A 19,734-nucleotide genomic window follows, 5' to 3' on the forward strand; every position below is an offset into this window, starting at 1 on the left:
GAAAGAAAGAAAGAAAGAAAGAAAGAAAGAAAGAAAGAAAGAAAGAAAGAAAGGAAGGAAGGAAGGAAGGAAGGAAGGAAGGAAGGAAGGAGAGAGGGAGGGAGGAAAGAAAAAGAAAAACTAGAGAAGTTTTCTTTTCCAAATCGTTCAATCATGAAAAACAACTTATTTGTGGAATCATATTATTTTGAAGCAAGGAGGAAGGAGCTATTAATACTTTAATTATCATTTAAATTAAAATCCATTAAGGCACTTACTCCAATACTTTAATAATAACCTTAATATATGATCCTTGATTACCTAATTTTATATGACATATTAAAATAATAAGGCACCTAAGCCTGAGATATTATATCTTCTTACCTGTGCCATGAGTTTTTGATTATTAGGGTGACATGAAATGCATTGCAGAAAGAATGCAACAGTTGCATTTTCAATTGCTGTCCGCTGCTGAGTAGTCAGTCCTGTTGCAGTAGCTGAAGAAAGAGATGCTGACCTTGCACTGGTGGTCTGTTGTACACCTAAATTATGACCTCCAGAAGTGGACCCAGAGTGACATAATAAAAACAGAAGTGCTGTCCATAGTGGATTGACTTCAGAACCACCAAGCCAATCTTTCATAATGTGGCTATTGCCAACTTCTGTCAAAAATCTAAGAATAGGAGCAACCAAGTCTGCTGTGATAGGCATTTTATTACAATGCTGTGGAACATGATGCCGCCTGAGCTTGTCCTGGGACACATCAATTGACTGGGCAATACTTTCTGAGTAGGAAATGTGGCTAAAACAAAAATTAGCCAGACTCCTCACAAGAAGAGAAGGCAAACCTGAGTCTAACAATTGCTTGATAGCTTCTGGAGACTGAGAAGAGGAAGCAAGGGTTGCTAAATGTGACTCAGTTAGTGCAAGAGGTGCTTGTGCATTTTTAGAATCATCTGTTAAAGATGAACTAAGATCCTGTTTTTTGCTATCATCTGTCATGGACAGTCTGTGGTGGCACTGCACTGGAGGAGGGGTAATTCCCATCCAACCCATGAGCAAGGAAAAATAATTGGGATGTATATGACACATGGAACAAAGCAGACTGTCAACAGCTTTCTTCAAAACCATGTTGCAGGGAAGAGACATGGACCAATTAAAAAGTAACCTAGGGAAATAAAAGATACCACATTAATGCCATAACTTTTTTTTACAGAATTCATTATTGTTTCAAATATTTCTATTGGAGATAACATAGATATTCATAAAAGTACATTTTGACATTTTAAAATTTCTATCTATACTTGTCCTCCACACTTTTACATTACATATAAAAGAATCTAATGGCTAACTTTGCAATTTAAATATAAAGTACTATAGGAATAAATACATTCTAATTTCACATTCTGATTTCATAAACCAAAGCAGGCAACATTGTTAGTACATGTCAAAACAAGAAGATGGGCACAGGTGCAGAAAAGTGCCTAACATATCCAAAGATTTTAAGGTTCAATTCTTAGCATGGCAAAAAAAAAAAACGAAAACACTAACAAAAATGAAAGCAAAAAGAAAGGAAAACTACTATGACATCTCCTTATAAAACTACTCTTGATTATATTCACTATTTTCAAAGTACTATTCTTATCCTGACAGACTAAAAATAATCAAGTGAAAAGCTACAGTGATCTACAAGTTTGGAGAAGGCGTTTATATTAAATCATACTTACTCAAAGAGTTCTCGATCCAGTAGTGCCGGTAAATCATATTCTACAAGAAGTTCATAACTATGCCAAAGGATTGCTGCTACACAGTGCAAATGAGAAGGGGATGGCATCAGAAGACCATATTCTATTGATGAAGAGCTAGGGCTCACATAGTTCAACCTGCCACTTCTCTTCAAAGCAGCTACTCTTGCAGAATCACTGACCCATTTCAGCAAGGCTTGAATTCTTAAAATAAGAAAGTGAATTCCAATAATGCATTAACTGATATTTGATATAAATAGCACCTTTTCCTGTATTCCAAATATTTATGACAATAATATACCAATTATACTTGATCCTTTTAATCTAAGACAAGAGAGAAACAAAACTTATGAGTAACAAAAACACATAGTGGTTCCAGGTTTCAAATAACCTTACTAGTTTTAATTAACAAGTTTGAGATAACACAACTACTACTCAGTATATAAGTATTGTTTATTTCTTACCATAATTATAACAAAATGTGCAAAAAAGTCTATACTTACAAGCTAAACAATAAAATTTATTCTCTAAATTTTATTTCATCTTATAACACACATACACAGCTATAGCAGTAATTTAAGATATTGTCAGAATCTTGTGAAAGGCAATTTATCTTCATATACCTGGACCCAAAGCAATAAAAACTAGTTGTATCCACCCATCTTCATTTATTCTGACATAATACAACCTCAAATACTACCTTACTCCCAAGAGCTAGAGCTAGAAGCCAATCAGACAAAAGACTAAGAACCATTTAAAGAAAAAGAAATTAGGTACAAGAACAACAAAAAATTCTGAGTTTTATTGTCAGCTTTTTTTTAAATTTAATTTAATTTTATTTGTGAACATACTATACAGAGGGGTTACAATTACATGGGTATTGTCAGCTTTTTAATACCATATTTATTTCCTTTCAAATTTATGATGGCTTATAACACAAGACTCTATGCTATTCTATGTAAAGGAAATGAACAAAGGGATTTAATAGTATTTAATCTCTTTACCCAGGCTATCCAAGATCTGAAAAACTTACAAAATTTTAATTTTATATGATAAGAAAATAGATAAGTCTTAAAAAAAAAAAAAAGGAGGCAATTTGGGCCAAATAACATTTTCTCGTTTCATGGAAAGCCAAGAATTCTTGTCATGAGTGTTAACTCTGTGTGTATGTGTGTGTGTGTGTGTGCACGCGCGTGTGCGTGCACGCGTGCAGGCACATGTATCTTGGGCCTTGAACTCAAGTCTGGGTGCTGTGCCTGGGCTTTTTTTGCTCCAGGCCAGCATAACACCAGAACCACAGCTCTATTTCTACTAGTTTTTTGCTAGTTAACGGGAGACAGAGAGTCTCATAGAGTTTCTTGCACTTTCCTGCATGGGCTGTCTTTGAACTATGGTCTCAGCCTCCTGAGATACTAGGATTATAAGTGTGAGTCACCAGTGTACTGCTCATTAGTGTTTATTCTAAAGGTTAAACATTCATGCTATAAAAAGTATTATGCAGAGAAAATAAGCTTAATTTCTTTTTATGATAAAGAAAAATCAAAATATCAAAATAAATATGCTGTAAGTTTGTAAGCAACTTGATATATAAAACTATTTAATAACATTTTTAAAAATACATGTTTAAATTTATGTAATCACCTAATTTCAAATAAAGAAAAAAAGAAAGAGAAGGGATGGGTTAAGAGAGATGGGTGACAATGCTGTCAGATGCTTTGTACCCATATACTGTTTTGTAGAATGGGAACTTCTTTGTACAACTATTTAAAGATAATAAAAAATAGAATAAAATAAAATAATACATATTTAGGTCTTTTATAATTCAAATTTTCATGCAAATTGGTATTTAATTATTCAAAAACTGCATGAGAGTACTTGCCTCTAATCCCATATAATACTGGGAAAGCAGAGACCACAGAAGGTCATGTTTCCATACTGGGCCAGAAAAAATAAAACACAAGATCATATAAAAAAAATTTAAGAAAAAAAAATGATTTGGCCAGCTTGGCTTAATTGGAATGACATCTGCTTATCAAGTGTAAGGCCTGGAGTCAAACTGCCCCCATCTCCGGCCCCAACCAATTCCCATATATTTTTACATATAAAAGTTTTCCATGATTTGACAAAATAAAAGGCTTAACTGAAAACAAGCTAGCCTGTTTCATATTCTAAAGGTACTATAAATACCATCTGTGACTTCCTGTCTTGCATTCCACTCAAAACAAGCTAATGTCATACTCTCCAATTTTGGTGATAATGCTTGTCTCTACAACCCTGAAGGAAGCAGGACTCAATATACTTTTTATCTAGTATCTAGTACCATAGTAGTCGCAACAAAATTTAGTTAATAATTTAGAAGACAAGGAGTTAACAACAAAACATCAAACTGTTCGATGTTAAATATAAATTAAGAAAAAAATATTATAGGGAAGTGGGTAGGTTGCTCAGTGATAGACAATTTGCCTAGAATGTATTGAGCTCTGAGTTTGATCCCAAGCACCAGTAAAAGAAAGGAATGAATGAATGAATGAATGAATGAATGAATAACTCAGGGGATAATCTCTACCTAGGAATTATTTGTATTACTTACAGAGTCTCATACAATATAACATAAATAATTCACATAAGAAGTGAGAATGCTTAGTCACTCAATACTAAAATTGTTTGAAAAGTCCTTGGAATTGCTCTTCAAAAATATGAAGGTAAAAGACATCAATCAAATTACTTATACTAATCCTACCAATTCAGAAGGTTGAGATCTGAGACTCATTGTTGGAAGCCAGCCTAAACAGGAAAGTCCCTGAGACTCTTATGTCCAATTAACCACCAAAAAAACAAAGTAGAGATGTGGTTCAAAGTGGTCGAGCACTAGCCTTTAATGCTCAAGGACAGCACCCACCCTTGAGATCAAGTCCAACGACCAACCAAAAAAAATAAGCATTTAAAAAAAATTCTTATGTGTAGAAATATTTATTTGAAGTGTTCATATATGATTACTTGGAATAATATTGTAAAATTCTGTAGGAAAAACAGAAGCCACCAGCGAGAAGCTGTCAATGAATATAAGTTATATATTTGATATACAATTATGTAAATTATATAATTATATAAATTATAACTAATCATTTAGCATGATAGAAGCATTATCAAAACAATCAAAATATCTACAATTTTCCTATATTCATATGCAACTATACTACCTAAGACAGTAAGATTATGAAACCTCCACCTTACAAAGATCCTATCATAACAGTTCTGACTTTACTACATGTATGAAAGGTGAAAAAGATCAGGAACTGGGGTTCCAAGACAGACTGGGCAAAAAGTTCCAAAGTACCTACACCTCAACCAATAGCTTTGATTTGGTGGCACACACCTGTCATCAAAACTAAGAGAAAGCTGAGATCAAAAGGACTACTGTTACATGCCAGCCTAAGCAAAGGCCTGGTGGTGAAATGTCATCCCAGCTACAGTAAGAAGTATAAATGAATTGCCCAGGTTTGCCTGGGCAAAAAGTACAACCATATCAGAATATAAACAGTTATAGGTGTGGCTCGAACAGTAGAGTGCCTGCCTAGAAAGTCAGAGACCCTAAGTTCAAACTGCAGTGTCAGAATGCTGAAAAAGACATGTTTTATTGTACTGTTTTTCTCAATAGCAATGCAGATGAATAATTATATATGAAAACTGGAATTCCAGCTGCTCAGGAGGTTGAGATCTAAGAACCGTGGTTCAGACAGCCCAGGCTGTCTGTGAGATCTTATCTCCAATAAATTACCAAAAAGCTTGAAGTGGATGTGGCTCAAGTGGTAAAGTGCTAGTAGCCTAAAACAAAAAAAGCTCAGCAATAGCACCCAGGCTGAGTTCAAGCCCCATGATGGCACACACACACAACAAATTATATTTGAGTTGAAATTTTCTTAAAACTTGTCCAAATACATGAAAATTTATGTATAATATTCATAAAAATCTTTAAAGCTTGTCTCATGTAAAGCATGTACCTAGACGTAGAACACTGTAACAGTATTGTCTTCTACGAAACGTCTTAAGAATAAAGAATTGTAAGTTACTGTCACTACAAAATTCTGTTAACATGTATGTACCTGTCTTTTGTTCCAGGATCCTGAGTGGTACCAAGCTGGTAAAGAATATCAATTGTAGAGTCAGAAGAGAGTCCATTTAATCTTCCAAAAAGTAAAGGGCTATTCAAATCTTGTAGGAAATTAAAAGAATAAAAAGAACAAATTTGTTAAATAAGCATACCTGAAATGGAAAGATCCGCATAATTTTTAGTTATGTTAAAAATAATTTTATAAATTCCAACAAAATAAACTACAAAGCTATAAGAGAAATTAACTTCAGAAACAATTAATCATAAAGATCACATAGTTTCATTGTGATTACTCTGAAAGATATGCAAAGGTTAAAATAACAACGTTAACTGTTACCTGTAGGATCACTGCCTGATGCAGCACAATTCCTCAGGAGAATGTCTATAAGCTTCAGGCCAATTCTAGTAGATTGTAGACCTATCTTCACAAGAACCACCTCGATGTTGGGTGAATGCATTCCACAGTAGGGTGACATCAACAAGGCAGCACAAGTCTGTAGCAAATTAGCAGTAGGTGCAGCTGCACTGGCCATCATTCCTTCCAGATCACTTATGTGAGTAAGGCAATGATGCAATAACCGTAGCCATCCAATACTGAAATACACAATGTAAGTATGATAAACACAGGCAGTTCAAATTATTTCAGGGATAGAAGGAAACTCCTTAACGATATTAGCATGTTGTAAATAGCACAGATCAAGCTATTTAAAAAGAAAGATAAATTGATGATAATCAACACAAAATTAAATATCTAGTCAGTATGCCCTAAAATCAACAGTAATGACAAATTTTGTATCTACATACGAATACCAACTGAATAGGCTCAGAGACTTGTAATATCTTTTTTTTTTTTTTTTGGTCAGTCGTGGGCCTTGAACTCGTGGCCTGGGCACTGTCTCTGAGATCTTTTTTTCTGAGCCACAGTGCCACTTCCAGTTTTCTGGTGGTTAATTGGAGATAAAGAGTCTCACTGGGACTTTTCTGCCCAGGCTGGCTTTGAACCATGATCCTCAGATCTCAGCCTCTTGAGTAGCAAGAATTACAGGCATGAGCCATCAGTACCCAGCTTTTAATATTGTAAAATCTTTACACATTGAGAATAAAAATAGAAACTAACTTCTAATAAAACATATTAAATGGTTTAAAAGTAAAATCTATAAAATAGTCAGGCATCAAAATTTATCAGAAAATCACCACTTAAAGCATATATTCCAGGCCCTCAATTTTATGATTCAGATATAATAATATTTTTGAATTGTTGGCTTTTACAAAGACTAGTTCCCTGTTTCTAGATCAGTTATTATGGATAAGATATATTCCTGCTTATAGGACAGGTGGAAATTCCTATAATGAACTATGACCTAAACAACCAGAACCTATAAACATACCATACTGTAAGTCAACTCAATGATTAAACACATATAAATCACAATTTTTATCTATCTATCTACCTACTTACCTACCTATCAATCTATTTATGCCAGTTCTGGGGTTTTAACTCAGGGCCTGGGTACTGTCCCTGAGCCTCTTTGTGTTCTAAGCTATCACTCTATCACTTGAGCCACAGCTCCACTTCTGACCTTTTCTGAGAAGTTTGTTGGAGATTAGAATCTCGTGGACTTTTCTGCCCAGGCTGGCTTGAAACTGCAATCCTCAGAACTTAGCCTCCAAAGGTAGCTAGGATTACAAGCATGAGCCACAGACACCCACCTTATCAATCACAAATTTAATTATGTCTTAGTTTTCTGCTTCTACAAAATTGTTATTTAATAGATATGTCTAAAGTATGATAGCATATAAACACTCTTAATACAAACTTTTTAAAAAATCAAAACATTAAATTTTTTTAAAAGTACAGAGAACAGTTTTTAGGAATGGAAATATATACCTTGTTTTGGAAACCTGATCTTCAGATGGAAGAAAGGGATTATTAACTGTTGCTGAAGAAGTGGTACCAAAAGCAGTGAGGCCCAACAATTTAATCTGAGACAGGCCTAATGTGCTGGCATCTCGTGGACGATGTAGTCTAAGGCAGACAGCAGAAGCTACCTCCGCTTTCACAAGCTGAATTTTTATGTAGGTTAGACCACTTGTGACAACAGGAGTAGATAGAGGTAGCATGTTTACACCATCTGCACTCACTTCAATAGACACTGAAGATGGACAAGCTACAGAAAGAAAAAAAAAATTTAACAATCATACAAACAAGTAAGTGAACTAGATTTCATAGTCTAATTTTTTATCCTAAAAACATCATAAAGTCACACACAAAAATAATTCTAGAGCAAACCATACCTCATCATTGACTTTCTTAACAACTGATTTTAGACAATTTTGTAACATCAAATAAAGATTTGATCCAGACAGTCATTGGTGTCTCACACCTCTAATTCAAGCTACTCAGGAACAAGATCAAGAGGGAGAGCAAAGGTTTGAAGCTAGCCTAAAGCGAGAAGTCCAGGGGACTCAGTCTCCAAAATAACCAGCAAAAAACCATAGGAATGGCTCAAGTGGTAGAGAGTCAGTATATCAATCAAGTTGAAGTGAATAAGGCCCTGAGTTCATACTCCAGTACCACCATAAAAAAGAGAAAATCTGGATCCATAATATAATTTTTTAAAAATCATAAAGTCTGTAATATTCAACTAAAAAAACCCTACTGGAGATGTTCAATTCAAACATGCTAAATCCTCCCTAAAGAAAAAAAATAAAACCAACTACATAGGCAACTATGTTACTATTCCTATCTTATCCAAAATTGTCATTAACAATATGAAAATGGGTGTAATTAATAGTACAATTTAAAATAGTTTAGAAATAAAAGATGGCAATTTAAAATAATTTAGAAAAAGGTAGTGTGAGCCACTGGCTCATGCCTATAATCCTCGCTACTCAAGAGGCAGTTCAAAGGATTGCAGTTCAAAGGCAATAAAGTCCATGAGACTCTTACCTCCAATTAACCATCAAAAAGCAAGAAGCAGAGCTATGATACAGAGTGCTAGCCTTAAGAAAATAAGCTCAGTCACAGCAACTAGGCCCTGAGTTCAAGCTCCAGGACTAGAAAATAATCATAACAATAATTTAGGAAGAAAAATAATAGTAAGTATTTTTCTACTAACTCTTTTTTTAGTTTTTGTCAATTGTGGGGCTTGAACTCAGGACCTGGGTTCTGTCCCTGAGCTCTTTTGCTCAAGGCTAGTGTTCTACCACCACTTCTGCTTTTTGAGTGTTTAACTCAAGAGTCTCATAGGAACTTTCCTGCCCTGACTGTCTTTGAATCTGAATCCTCATATCTCAGCCTCCTGAGTAGGTAGGATTACAGGCATAAGCACCCAATTCTACTAACACTTTATTCCACTACTACTATATTCTAAATTTTAACATGAAGTTGAAGCTCACATCTAAGTTTAGATATTGCTTTCAACTCTTTTTTTTTTTTGTCAGTTGTGGGGCTTGAACTGTGGGCCTGAGCGCTGTCCCTCAGCTCAAGGCTAGCGCTCTACCACTTGAGCTACAGCGCCACTTCCAGTTTTCTGGTGGTTTATTAGAGATAAGAGTTTCACAGAGAAAAGTCCGGGCTGGCTTTGAACTGCGATCCTCAGATCTCTCAGCCTCCTGAGATTACAGACATGAGCCACTGGCGCCTGCCTTCAATGCTTATCTTCTATTTCCCTTCTAAAACTAAAATATCCTAAATAATTTTTAAAAATTATCATTGAAATTAATGAAACTAATAATGTAGTAAGTATTAATAAACATTCATGAAACTAATAATGTAGTAAGTATTAATAAACATTAATCACTAATAAACATGTCTATCAACTAAAATAATCTTAAACTGTGGCCTTAATTTCAATTAAATGTCAATTAAATGCCAGGCTTACACTGGTAGAGAAGTTACTTCAATTTTTAAACTTAAGCCAGGCATGATGCTACACTGCCTGCAAGATCAGCACTTAAGAAAGTGAGGTAGTATTATTTTGAGTTTGAGGTTAACATAGGCTACATGGCTGGTTCCTGACCAGCTTGGTCTGTGGGCCTGAGATACTGTTTCAAAATACCAAAAATAGGTCTGAAGTTAGCACATGCCACATCTGGAAGGCACAAGTCTGGAGGATAAAGGTTCAAGGCCAGGGTAGGCAGTTAAGCAACTAACAAGCCTATGATCCCAACTACACGGGGAGGCCAGAAATAAGAGAATCACAATCTGAGAATATTTAAGACACTATGTGAAAAAAACACTTATAAGTAAAATGACAAACAAATATAAAAAAGGAGAGCCAAGAATGTGGCTTACGTAGTAGAGTGCCTACCTAGAAACTCTGAGGCTTGGGATTCAAAATAAGTACCAGGCAAATAAATTGTAATCCAAAACAATTTTATATAAACAGACAGTGAACAACATTAAGAAATCCAAATACAGGCTGGGAAGGTGGCTCAGTGGTAGAGCGCTTGCCTTGCATGCATGAAGCCCTGGGTTTGATTCCTCAGCACCACATAAGCAAAAAGAAAAAAGCCGGAAGTGGTGCTGTGGCTCAAGTGGTAGAGCGCTAGCCTTGAGCTGAAGAGCTGAGAAACAGCGCCCAGGCCCAGAGTTCAGGCCCCACGACCGGACCAAAAAATAAATAAATAAATAAAATAAAGAAAGAAATCCAAATACCCATGAGAGCAAACAGTAGATCTTACCCTCAAGCTGACTTGATTTCAAAGCCTATGTTATTTCCACTGGAACACAAAATTCATTCAATTTCTGCTCTAATAACTTACCTATTTTACTAAGCACATTGAAATAGAAAACAACTAAAGCATGTGCTTTCCCTTAATGGGAACTTGCCATTATCTATGCTTGCCATTATCTATGCCCAGAGTTCAAGCCCCATGACCAACAGAAAAACAAAACAAAAAAAAAATCCACTAAAAACTGTAATTATATTGGAAGAATTGGGAAACTCCAAAATAAAAAATACAGTGTTTTATAGTTCATGTTCTTAGCAACTTATTTTCTGAAAACGTTTTAATTATTTACCTTACAAAGTTATAATAATAATATGCAATAAACACTGAATGGAATTTTTTATTAAAAATTTGTATTACAATACGAAACGGTGGAATTCTCACATCACTTTAAGAATTCATTCAAGTTTCAATACATTACAACAGTGTTTAAAAATAATTATTCACAGCTGGGTGCTAATCACTCATGTCTGTTACTGAGGCTGCTCAGGAGGCTGAGATCTGAGAACTGCATGCAAAGCCAGCACAGGCAAGAAAGTCCCTAAGATTCTTATCTCTAATTAACTACCAAAAAGCTAGAAGTGGACATGTGGCTCAAAGGGGTAGAGTGCTAGTCTTGAGCACAAAAGCTCAGAGAGAGCACCCATAGACACTCAGTTCAAATCCCAGGAACAGCACATTTTAAAAAAAAAAGCAAAAGCAAAAGCAAAACTGGACACTGGTGATTCACGTCTATAATCCTAGCAACTCAAGAGGCTGAGATCTGAGGATCACGGTAAAAAGCCAGCCAGGGCAGGAAGTGGAGCTGTGGCTGAAGTGGTTCAGGGCTAGCCTTGAGCTGAAGAGCTCAGGGGCAGAGCCCAAGCTCAGAGTTCAAGACCTACAACTGACCCAAAAAAAAAAAAGTTACTCAGAGAGGTAATTAACTTCCAATTAGAGCAGAACAGACAGACATACAATAAATCCTTGCTAATCTCACATTATAGAACAAATGCTAAGAACCAGACGAAAAAAGGTATCTTTAGAAACAAACTCCTTTTGGCATAAAATGAGAAACTAGTATGTAATTGGACAATATTTCAATGGATTTCATCCTTCTCATTTCATGAAAATTACTTGATGGTACTGTAAACTATTTCACTAAAAACTGTTCAACAACAACACAATCTAGTAATAATATCTAACGATCATTGTTAAATATTTTTGTCATTTTCAAGTGTTTCTAAATTATAACTTATTCCCATGATCTTTCTATCACTCACTTGCAAGAGATGCAAGGTGAGGCTGAATATGTATTTCTTTCAGTAGTACTGCTGATGGAAGGTGAATAGTAAGGTCGCACCAAGCCTCTTCTGGAAGAAATATATAGGACCAAGCAGCAGAGCGAGCTCTCCGGTGGGGTGGTGTAGCCTGCAAAAGCACTTCAGCTGGTTGGGCAGTAGGACTACTAGATGTGATTGTACCTACAGAAGATATTTCAAATAATACATAAACTTGAAGCAAAATGCAATAAAGTGTTACAAACTATTGAAATGATATTGATAACTAAAATTATGTTCAATTACTATAAAAAGTAGCTGAAAACATTAACATTTGATGTGCTAGTATACTTTTAGCTCGCCAAGAATGATTGTTAAGAGTACTCACAAAAATACAGCACATCAGCCAACTAGCAAGATGACAAATAAAACTAGTAACAACGAATCTAGTTATAATTTTCTCTTTACTGAACTAGAAATCTATGTCCAAGATATTTTTCTGCCTTAAAGAGAATTCTGAAACCTGACTCACTTCTAACTTGTCAATGTTTATGAATTATAAATACAAATATATTAACTATATATGTAACTAAAAGTACTGTAGACTGGATAGAGGAATAAATATCTAAATTCAAATACACTGGGGGCTCATGCCTACAATATGATCTACTCAGGAGGCTAAGATCTGAGTATTATGGTTCCAGGTCAGACTTGGCAGGAAAAGTTCATGAGACTCAAACTGAAGAAAGAAGGAAGAACGAAGAAGATGATGAGGAAGGAAGGGAGGACAGGAGAGAGGGAGGGAGGGAGGGAGGGAAGGAAGACAGACCCACAGAAGTAGAGCTGTGTCTCAAATAGTAGAGGGCTAGCCTTGAGCAAAAGAGCTCATTGTCAGTGCCCAGCCCCCGAGCTCAAGCCCCAGAACACCATCAAAAAGTAAAAATAAGTATTGTTAAAGAAGAAACAAGTTTTGTCAAACTGGCTCATATTAAAAATAGCAGTAAGTTGGTATATGCCATTTCTTTTTTTTTTTTTTGGGGTTTGGTCGTGAGGCCTGAACTCTGGGCCTGGGCGCTGTCCCTCAGCTCTTCAGCTAAAGGCTAGCGCTCTACCACTTGAGCCACAGCGCCACTTCCGGCTTTTTTCTTTTTGCTTTAGTGGTGCTGAGGAATCGAACCCAGAGCCTTAGGCATGCAAGGAAGCGCTCTACCACTGAGCTACCTTCCCAGCCCTGGCGTATGCATTTCTATTTTGTTTCATAAACTGTACTGCCACTTACACATGAAATGGAAGAAAATTTTACTGTTAAGGAACACTCAATCAAAATATTTTGATAGCTATTATCTTACAAAAAAAGTCAACTGGTTGTAATTAAAATGTGTAACAGTCTAACATCATCAACCTACTTCAAGAAATAATTCTGCTTCAAACCAGCTAATAAACTAAATAATTTTAATAATATAATGTAATAACATTTTTCTTACCCAAGGGTGCAAAGTTATGGATCCCTTCTGCATTGTCAGGCTCAGAAGCTAGTATTCTCGTTTTCAAAGTGCTGTCAACAGCTTTATTTGGACCACAATCAAGAAATTTCATAATAGTTGATACCATACTCCTTGCAGTGTTCACAATAGCCCTTGTACTAGTAACCATATTGTTGCAAATGAGCTGAACACCACCTAAATTTACAAAGAAAACCAATGAAAAGTATCTTAGCATAGATGATCTGCCATCATCAACTTTCAGATTACCATAAAATGAACTTCAATAGCAATGATCAGAATTTCATCTTACCCATATCATGGAATGCTTTCAAGGCATCACTAGTATCCAGCACTCTCAATATGAACCATAATAATGGTTCAGATAACTGGCAAGTAGCAAGAGATCCCTAAAAAAATAAATACTTCTTAGTGAGTGTATATTTTTATAGCCAATTTTTAAATTAAGAGCCTTAATTATACTAAATGCAAACTGTTTACCAAAATACAATAAATCTTACTTGAATCCAAAAAAGGCAATTATCTCTTCTCCCAAACCAGACAGTACATTAAGCATCTATCTACTCTACCTGAATATACTTTTGTTTTGTTTTATGTTGAAAACTACTATCAGAGAAATCTAAAGCTTTTCAAATATGTTTATATTTTCTAAAGGAGAAAAGTACATACATTCAATAAATATTTATAAAAATTACTCCTAGGACTTCGAATGTTCCTTAGTGGTAGAGTGATTGCCTAGCATGTTTGAAGCCCTGAGTTCAATTCCTCAGTATCACATAAGCATAAAAAGCCTAGCCTGGCGCCAGTAGCTCACACCTGTAATCCTAGCTACCAGGAGGCTGAAATCTGAGGATCAGAGTTCAAAGCCAGCCGGGGTTGGAAAGTCTGTGAGACTCATCTCCAATAACCACCAGAAAACTGTAAGTGGCGCAGACTCAAGTGGCAAAATGTTAGCCTTGAGCTGAAGAGCTGAGGGACAGGGCCAAGGCCCAGAGTTCAAGCCCCACAACTGACCCCACTCCACCCCCGTCCCCCAAAAAAGCTGGAAGTGCTGTTACAACTCAAGTGGTAGAGTGCTAGCTTTGACCAAAAAGAAGCTGGAATGATAGTACCTAAACCCTGAGTTCAAGCCTCAGAACTGGCAAAAAAACAAAACAAAACAAAAAACCCCCACAAAATCTAAAATGGAAAGAAAAGGTTTTTATTTCCTTCTCAAAACAATTACAAAATTCAATAGTTTATTTTCCTTTTTAAAATTAGCTTAATACCCTTTAACTGGAGAAAAAAAAAGCTAACTAAACATGTAGCACAAATCTGAAAAACTACCCATATATAGCTTTGCCTTATGTAACATCTAGGAAGAACACCTTGACATTCAAGTATGCTATTTTTAAGAAAAAAGACAAGAAATCATTCCAGATATGACAGATAATAAAAATATAGAAAATCTAAAATTTAAAAAATATAGAAAATCTAAAATTGTGAACATATTTGAAAATATAATTTAAGAAACTTACTCTCCCAAATTCCATTCATCATTCATATTTCTCACAGAAATCTTTTTTTTAATATATGATATCAATACTCTGATCTGTCTGGGTCTTACATATATTTCTCTACTTGAATTAGCAGAAACTATTTAAATTCATAAGGATTGAACTTACCTGTCTTCCCATATATCCACAGGCCATATAGGTTAAAATTGGCTGTAGCATCATGTGGACTGTAGAAGCTTTTTTACTAAGCGTTGTCAATATGGTAAATAATCCATCCCCAACTGATATGGCATTTAACCCACCATGAAAGTTTTCATGCTTGGTGAGATGTAATCCACTGGCTCCTAGTTTAAAAAATTATATATTAAAAAAAAACACTAGATATCCATAAACATCAATAATAAGAGTCTGAGGAGCCAGATGCTAGATATCTAATAGTTACACATTCAAACACAGGTACACATGAAAACATCATCCCTAGAGTCTAAAGCATTAGCTCTGGTTGTTTTTTTACAATAAAAATAAGCTGCTTTGTTGAATGACTGGCTTTATTTCAAGAAAATAAGGAGAAAACTACTATAGAATTAGTATTAATTATGGATAACATCTAATTAAAAAAAAGATGTGACAAAGAAATGCAAACAGGTAAAAAGTACATCAAGAATTGTTTTTGCTGAAATTAATAACTAATTACTTTTTTAAAACTTAATGCACTATATAAGCTTCCAAACTGATATACAATAGCATACACATTTTACACTGACGTATGTGGCATAGAAAAGCAAATATGCTTAAATAAATTTTACAAATCTCTAATACAAAATGTGACTTCAAATTCTTCATCTTGAAATCCATACAGGATTTTAGCTATCAATTAAAGCATCTGACATTAATCCTTTTACATTCTTGAATCTAAAAGTCCATTTGTTGGTATTTCCCAGTACTTTTTAGGCTGACATATCAATTTTTCCTGTATTTCTTTTTTTTTTTTTTAATGCAGGGGTGGGGAACGTTTGTCTGCCAAAGGCTACATGGATACTTTTAACATCACTCTGGACCATACACAAAATTATCAATACAACAAACAGGCCACTCACAGCCAATAAGAAGAATTGTCTATCCTGTCATATTCCAAATGATTTCCTGGCCTGTGTCAAACATTCCCGATCCTTTTTAAGAGAAGCCACACTATAAAAGTCTTCACTAATAAACATCAGTCATGATAATAATGTTTTACATTATAGGGTAACTATAGATGATGTACCAGAAACAAGTGTAAGAGTAATATTCTCAATACATACCAATTATCATTGCCATGGCACTGCTATTACACAGGCCTAGAGCAGACAAAATCTGGCTCATAATCTGTTGGTTGGCTAAGACTAAGTCAGCAACATAAGCAGGAGATCCTGGAATAGTAGTACTGCTTCCATTGACATCTTTGCCTCCTGAGACTTTTTCTTCATCTGAAACACTATCTGTTGTATTGGTGGTCACAGATACTCTTGCGCTGTATTCCCTATTGCCTGAAAGAGGCAGCTGTACTAAAATGTTAACAAGTTTTAATAAATCAAACATGAGTTGATCTCTTGTCATTTCACCACAAACTGCTTTTGCATCACCTGGACGAATGAGGTTGGCAAAGAGTCCCCCAAAGCATGCTCGAGCACCCACGGAGCTATCTGATCCACTTCTAGACATTACTTTGTCTGAGCAAGTGATATAGTGGTGCACTAAGAAGGTGACAGATTCTATCACAGCAGAAATAGTGCTAACTGAAACAACTTCAAAATTCTGCTCCAGAGTAAATTCTAAGAGCTTCACTTGGGCATCAAGCGGTCCTTGGCCTGTCTGGAAGGCACCCCTACAGAAAGAGAGAAAGAGTTAAATGGAAGCAAGATTTCATAAACAACTGCCATAAAATAAGGTCATTAAGAAATAACAACCTCTTGGTATTCATTATCTCATTTGGTAGCTATGCTTCCATCCCTTTCCCAGTCTTCTTGTTCAGGCAGCATTTTTAAACAAAACCCAAAATGATTCCTCCTTGATACAGGAAAGTAAAGGTAAGTAAAATAACTATTGTTAAACTGCACGCTGAAGTATTTCAATATAAAAAACACTGGGACTGTGGCTTAGCAGAAGAGTGCATGCCTTGTATGCATGAAGCCCTGGTTTTTATTCCTCAATACCATATACACATAAAAAGCCAGAAGTAGCTCTACGGATTAAGTGGTAGAATGCTAGCCTTGAGCAAGAGAAGCTTAGGGACAGCACCCAGGCGCTGAGTTTAAGCCCAGGGCTGGCAAAAAACAAAAACAAAACATTCCACTATGGAATGACCCTACAGTAATACAACCTTAATGATTGACACTATAAATAGTAGCTACTCATTTTTATTCTCAATAATTCAGATGCAATCAATTTTTTTTATGTATTAAAACTGAAAAAAAAATTAAAAAATAAAAGTTTGCAAACAGCCAAGATAGAACAAATTTTAGAAAGCATCACTCCCAAAGGTAGCAAAAAAAAAGCAAATTACCTACACAGGGACATATTTTCTTGAATTCAGGATAGAGTTAAAGTAATAAAGCAACTAAAAATCCTGAAATCCATGAAAAGACAGGCCTCTCCAGGGAAATTGAAAGGGTTTTCCTGGGGCCCAAGTTTGAGAAAAGGTAACATACTTACTGGTTAAGAAAAACTCAACTATGGGGGGGAGGGGGGAGGCTGGGAAGGGATGTGAAGGGTAAACAAAGGAGGAGGTTGCAATTCCTGGTAAGAAATGTACGCATTATCCCGCCCATGTAATTGTAACCCCTCTACAGTATGTTCACAAATAAAATAAAATTAAATTAAAAAAAAAAAAGAAAAACTCAACTAAAGTATCTAACAGGCTGAGAAGAGCTTAACAGTACACTAGGGTGGTAACAAATTCATCTCCATTCACAGACATTTCCCATACCCCTTGCTGCCTGACACATCATACCTAAGTTTGTGTACTACATGTGACTAGTCCTATGTTGGAACCTTCACAAAAGGCAGAGAGGAACTAGAATTCTACTGCTTTAAAAAGTGTTACGGAGATGGACACCAGTGGCTCACACTTATAATCCTAGCTAATCAGGAGGCTGAGATCTGCGAAACCTAGTTCAAAGGGGAAAGGGTGTGAAATGGGGAGTAGGGGCAGCAAATGAATGGAGAAAAGAAAGGTGAGCAAATGTAGTCATTATACTCAATGAACATTATTATGTAAAAAATGAACTATGTAACTTGATGACAGGGATGAAAGAGAAATGGGGGGGGGGAAGGACATGGAAGGGGTGACACTGATCAAGGAACACTGTTCTCATAACCTAACTTAAAGAATTGTAACCTTTTTCTGCAAGTAGTTAATAATAAGAATATAAAAAAGGTGCTTTTTTTTTTCTGTGCTAGGGGTATAATCCAATACCTTTAAAATAGTTAATCCCTCTACTATGCTGGTACCCATTAAAAGTTTTTTGTTTTTTTTTTTGGCCAGGTGCTGGTGGCTCATGCCTGTAATCCTAGCTACTCAGGAGGCTGAGATCTGAGGATCACGGTCCAAAGCCAGCCCCGGCAGGAAAGACCGTGAGACTCCTATCTCCAATAAACCACCAGAAAACCGGAAGTGGTGCTGTAGCTCAAGTGGTAGAGTGCTCGCCTTGAGCTGAAGAGCTGAGGGATAGCACCCAGGCCCACAGTTCAAGCCACACGACTGAACCCCTCCCCCCCAAAAAAAAAGTTTTGTTTTGTTTTTTTAATCAAAAGGTATGTTAGGGCTTATAAAATATCCTACATAATGCTGATGGTAACTATTAAATATAAAATATGATTATCAGAGACATCACATAATGTGACATAATGTGATGTCTCTGATTGTGGCTACAATTTTTTTCCTACTTTCACTTTCCATGTATAGTGTATCACTCCTAGTTAGCCGTTGATTAAAGCAGGGGAGGGGTCTTGTAGACTTTTATGCCTAGCTGGCCTTGAATCTAGATCATTTACATCTCAGACTCCTTACAGCTATCTCTGATTACCAACACACTGCCCAGCATGTTATTTTACTTTTTAAGCTACCTTTCTCATTTCTTTAATCATATATAAAATTGCTGATACTTTCTTTTAATATTCAAAAGAACAAATACCCTCAAAATAAACTATACCTATAAGGTTTATAATAACTAATACATAAAAACATTAAAAGAAATAAAGTTTTTTTGTACTGTATTTCTTTCACATTACTGAAGGACTTAAAAGATTTGTCCTGAAATGAAATGAAAATAATAAGAATACTAATAAACTTTTCCTCACAAATAAAAAGGTAATATGAATTTGGAGGGTTACATGTTACTTCTTTATCAAGTCAGAAGAGTACACTGAAATTTACCTTTCTGTTGAAAGTATATGAATTAGCTTCAGCAAAAATTCACTGAATATCTGAGGACAGGTTGATGACAGATGCACTTGTAATCGGGTCAGAAATTCTTGCATGGCTTGTGTAGCTGTGGGACCAACCTGAAGAAAAGTAAATATTCACTAAAAGTTGCTTATGAATAGAAATTACAGAATAATCCAATTTAAACCACCAAATTTCACCCCAATCATAAATAAATACTATCTTTGTTATATATGTTTTCTCTCACTGATTATCTACATAATTCAGTCAATATCAGAAAACATATCCAACAGAATCGGGATACTATATTTTATTAATCATCTACAATGTATACTAAATATCAGACAATTCACTCAAAGTAGTCAATAAAATTTAATTTTTTTTTTGGGGGGTCCGGTCGTGGGGCCTGAACTCTGGGCCTGGGCGCTGTCCCTCAGCTCTTCAGCTGAAGGCTAGCGCTCTACCACTTGAGCCACAGTGCCACT

General features: G+C 35.6%; 1 protein-coding gene across 1 annotated transcript in view; it reads right to left on the reverse strand.

Moving 5' to 3' along the window:
• Window positions 1-19,734, reverse strand: part of Birc6 (baculoviral IAP repeat containing 6) — a gene marked incomplete at its 5' end in the record, with an annotated part of 230,437 nt that overhangs the window by 63,558 nt on the left and 147,145 nt on the right. Inside the window, 11 exons of the mRNA XM_013013525.1 lie at window positions 364-1,147; window positions 1,707-1,928; window positions 5,828-5,936; window positions 6,173-6,429; window positions 7,724-8,003; window positions 11,832-12,032; window positions 13,313-13,507; window positions 13,623-13,719; window positions 14,995-15,170; window positions 16,128-16,690; window positions 19,241-19,368. Coding sequence (XP_012868979.1) covers window positions 364-1,147; window positions 1,707-1,928; window positions 5,828-5,936; window positions 6,173-6,429; window positions 7,724-8,003; window positions 11,832-12,032; window positions 13,313-13,507; window positions 13,623-13,719; window positions 14,995-15,170; window positions 16,128-16,690; window positions 19,241-19,368 — 3,012 coding nt within the window. The remainder of the gene's footprint in view (window positions 1-363; window positions 1,148-1,706; window positions 1,929-5,827; window positions 5,937-6,172; window positions 6,430-7,723; window positions 8,004-11,831; window positions 12,033-13,312; window positions 13,508-13,622; window positions 13,720-14,994; window positions 15,171-16,127; window positions 16,691-19,240; window positions 19,369-19,734) is intronic.

Source organism: Dipodomys ordii, unplaced genomic scaffold (assembly GCF_000151885.1).
Source record: "Dipodomys ordii isolate 6190 unplaced genomic scaffold, Dord_2.0 Scaffold20, whole genome shotgun sequence".
NCBI classification, from domain to species: domain Eukaryota; kingdom Metazoa; phylum Chordata; class Mammalia; order Rodentia; family Heteromyidae; genus Dipodomys; species Dipodomys ordii.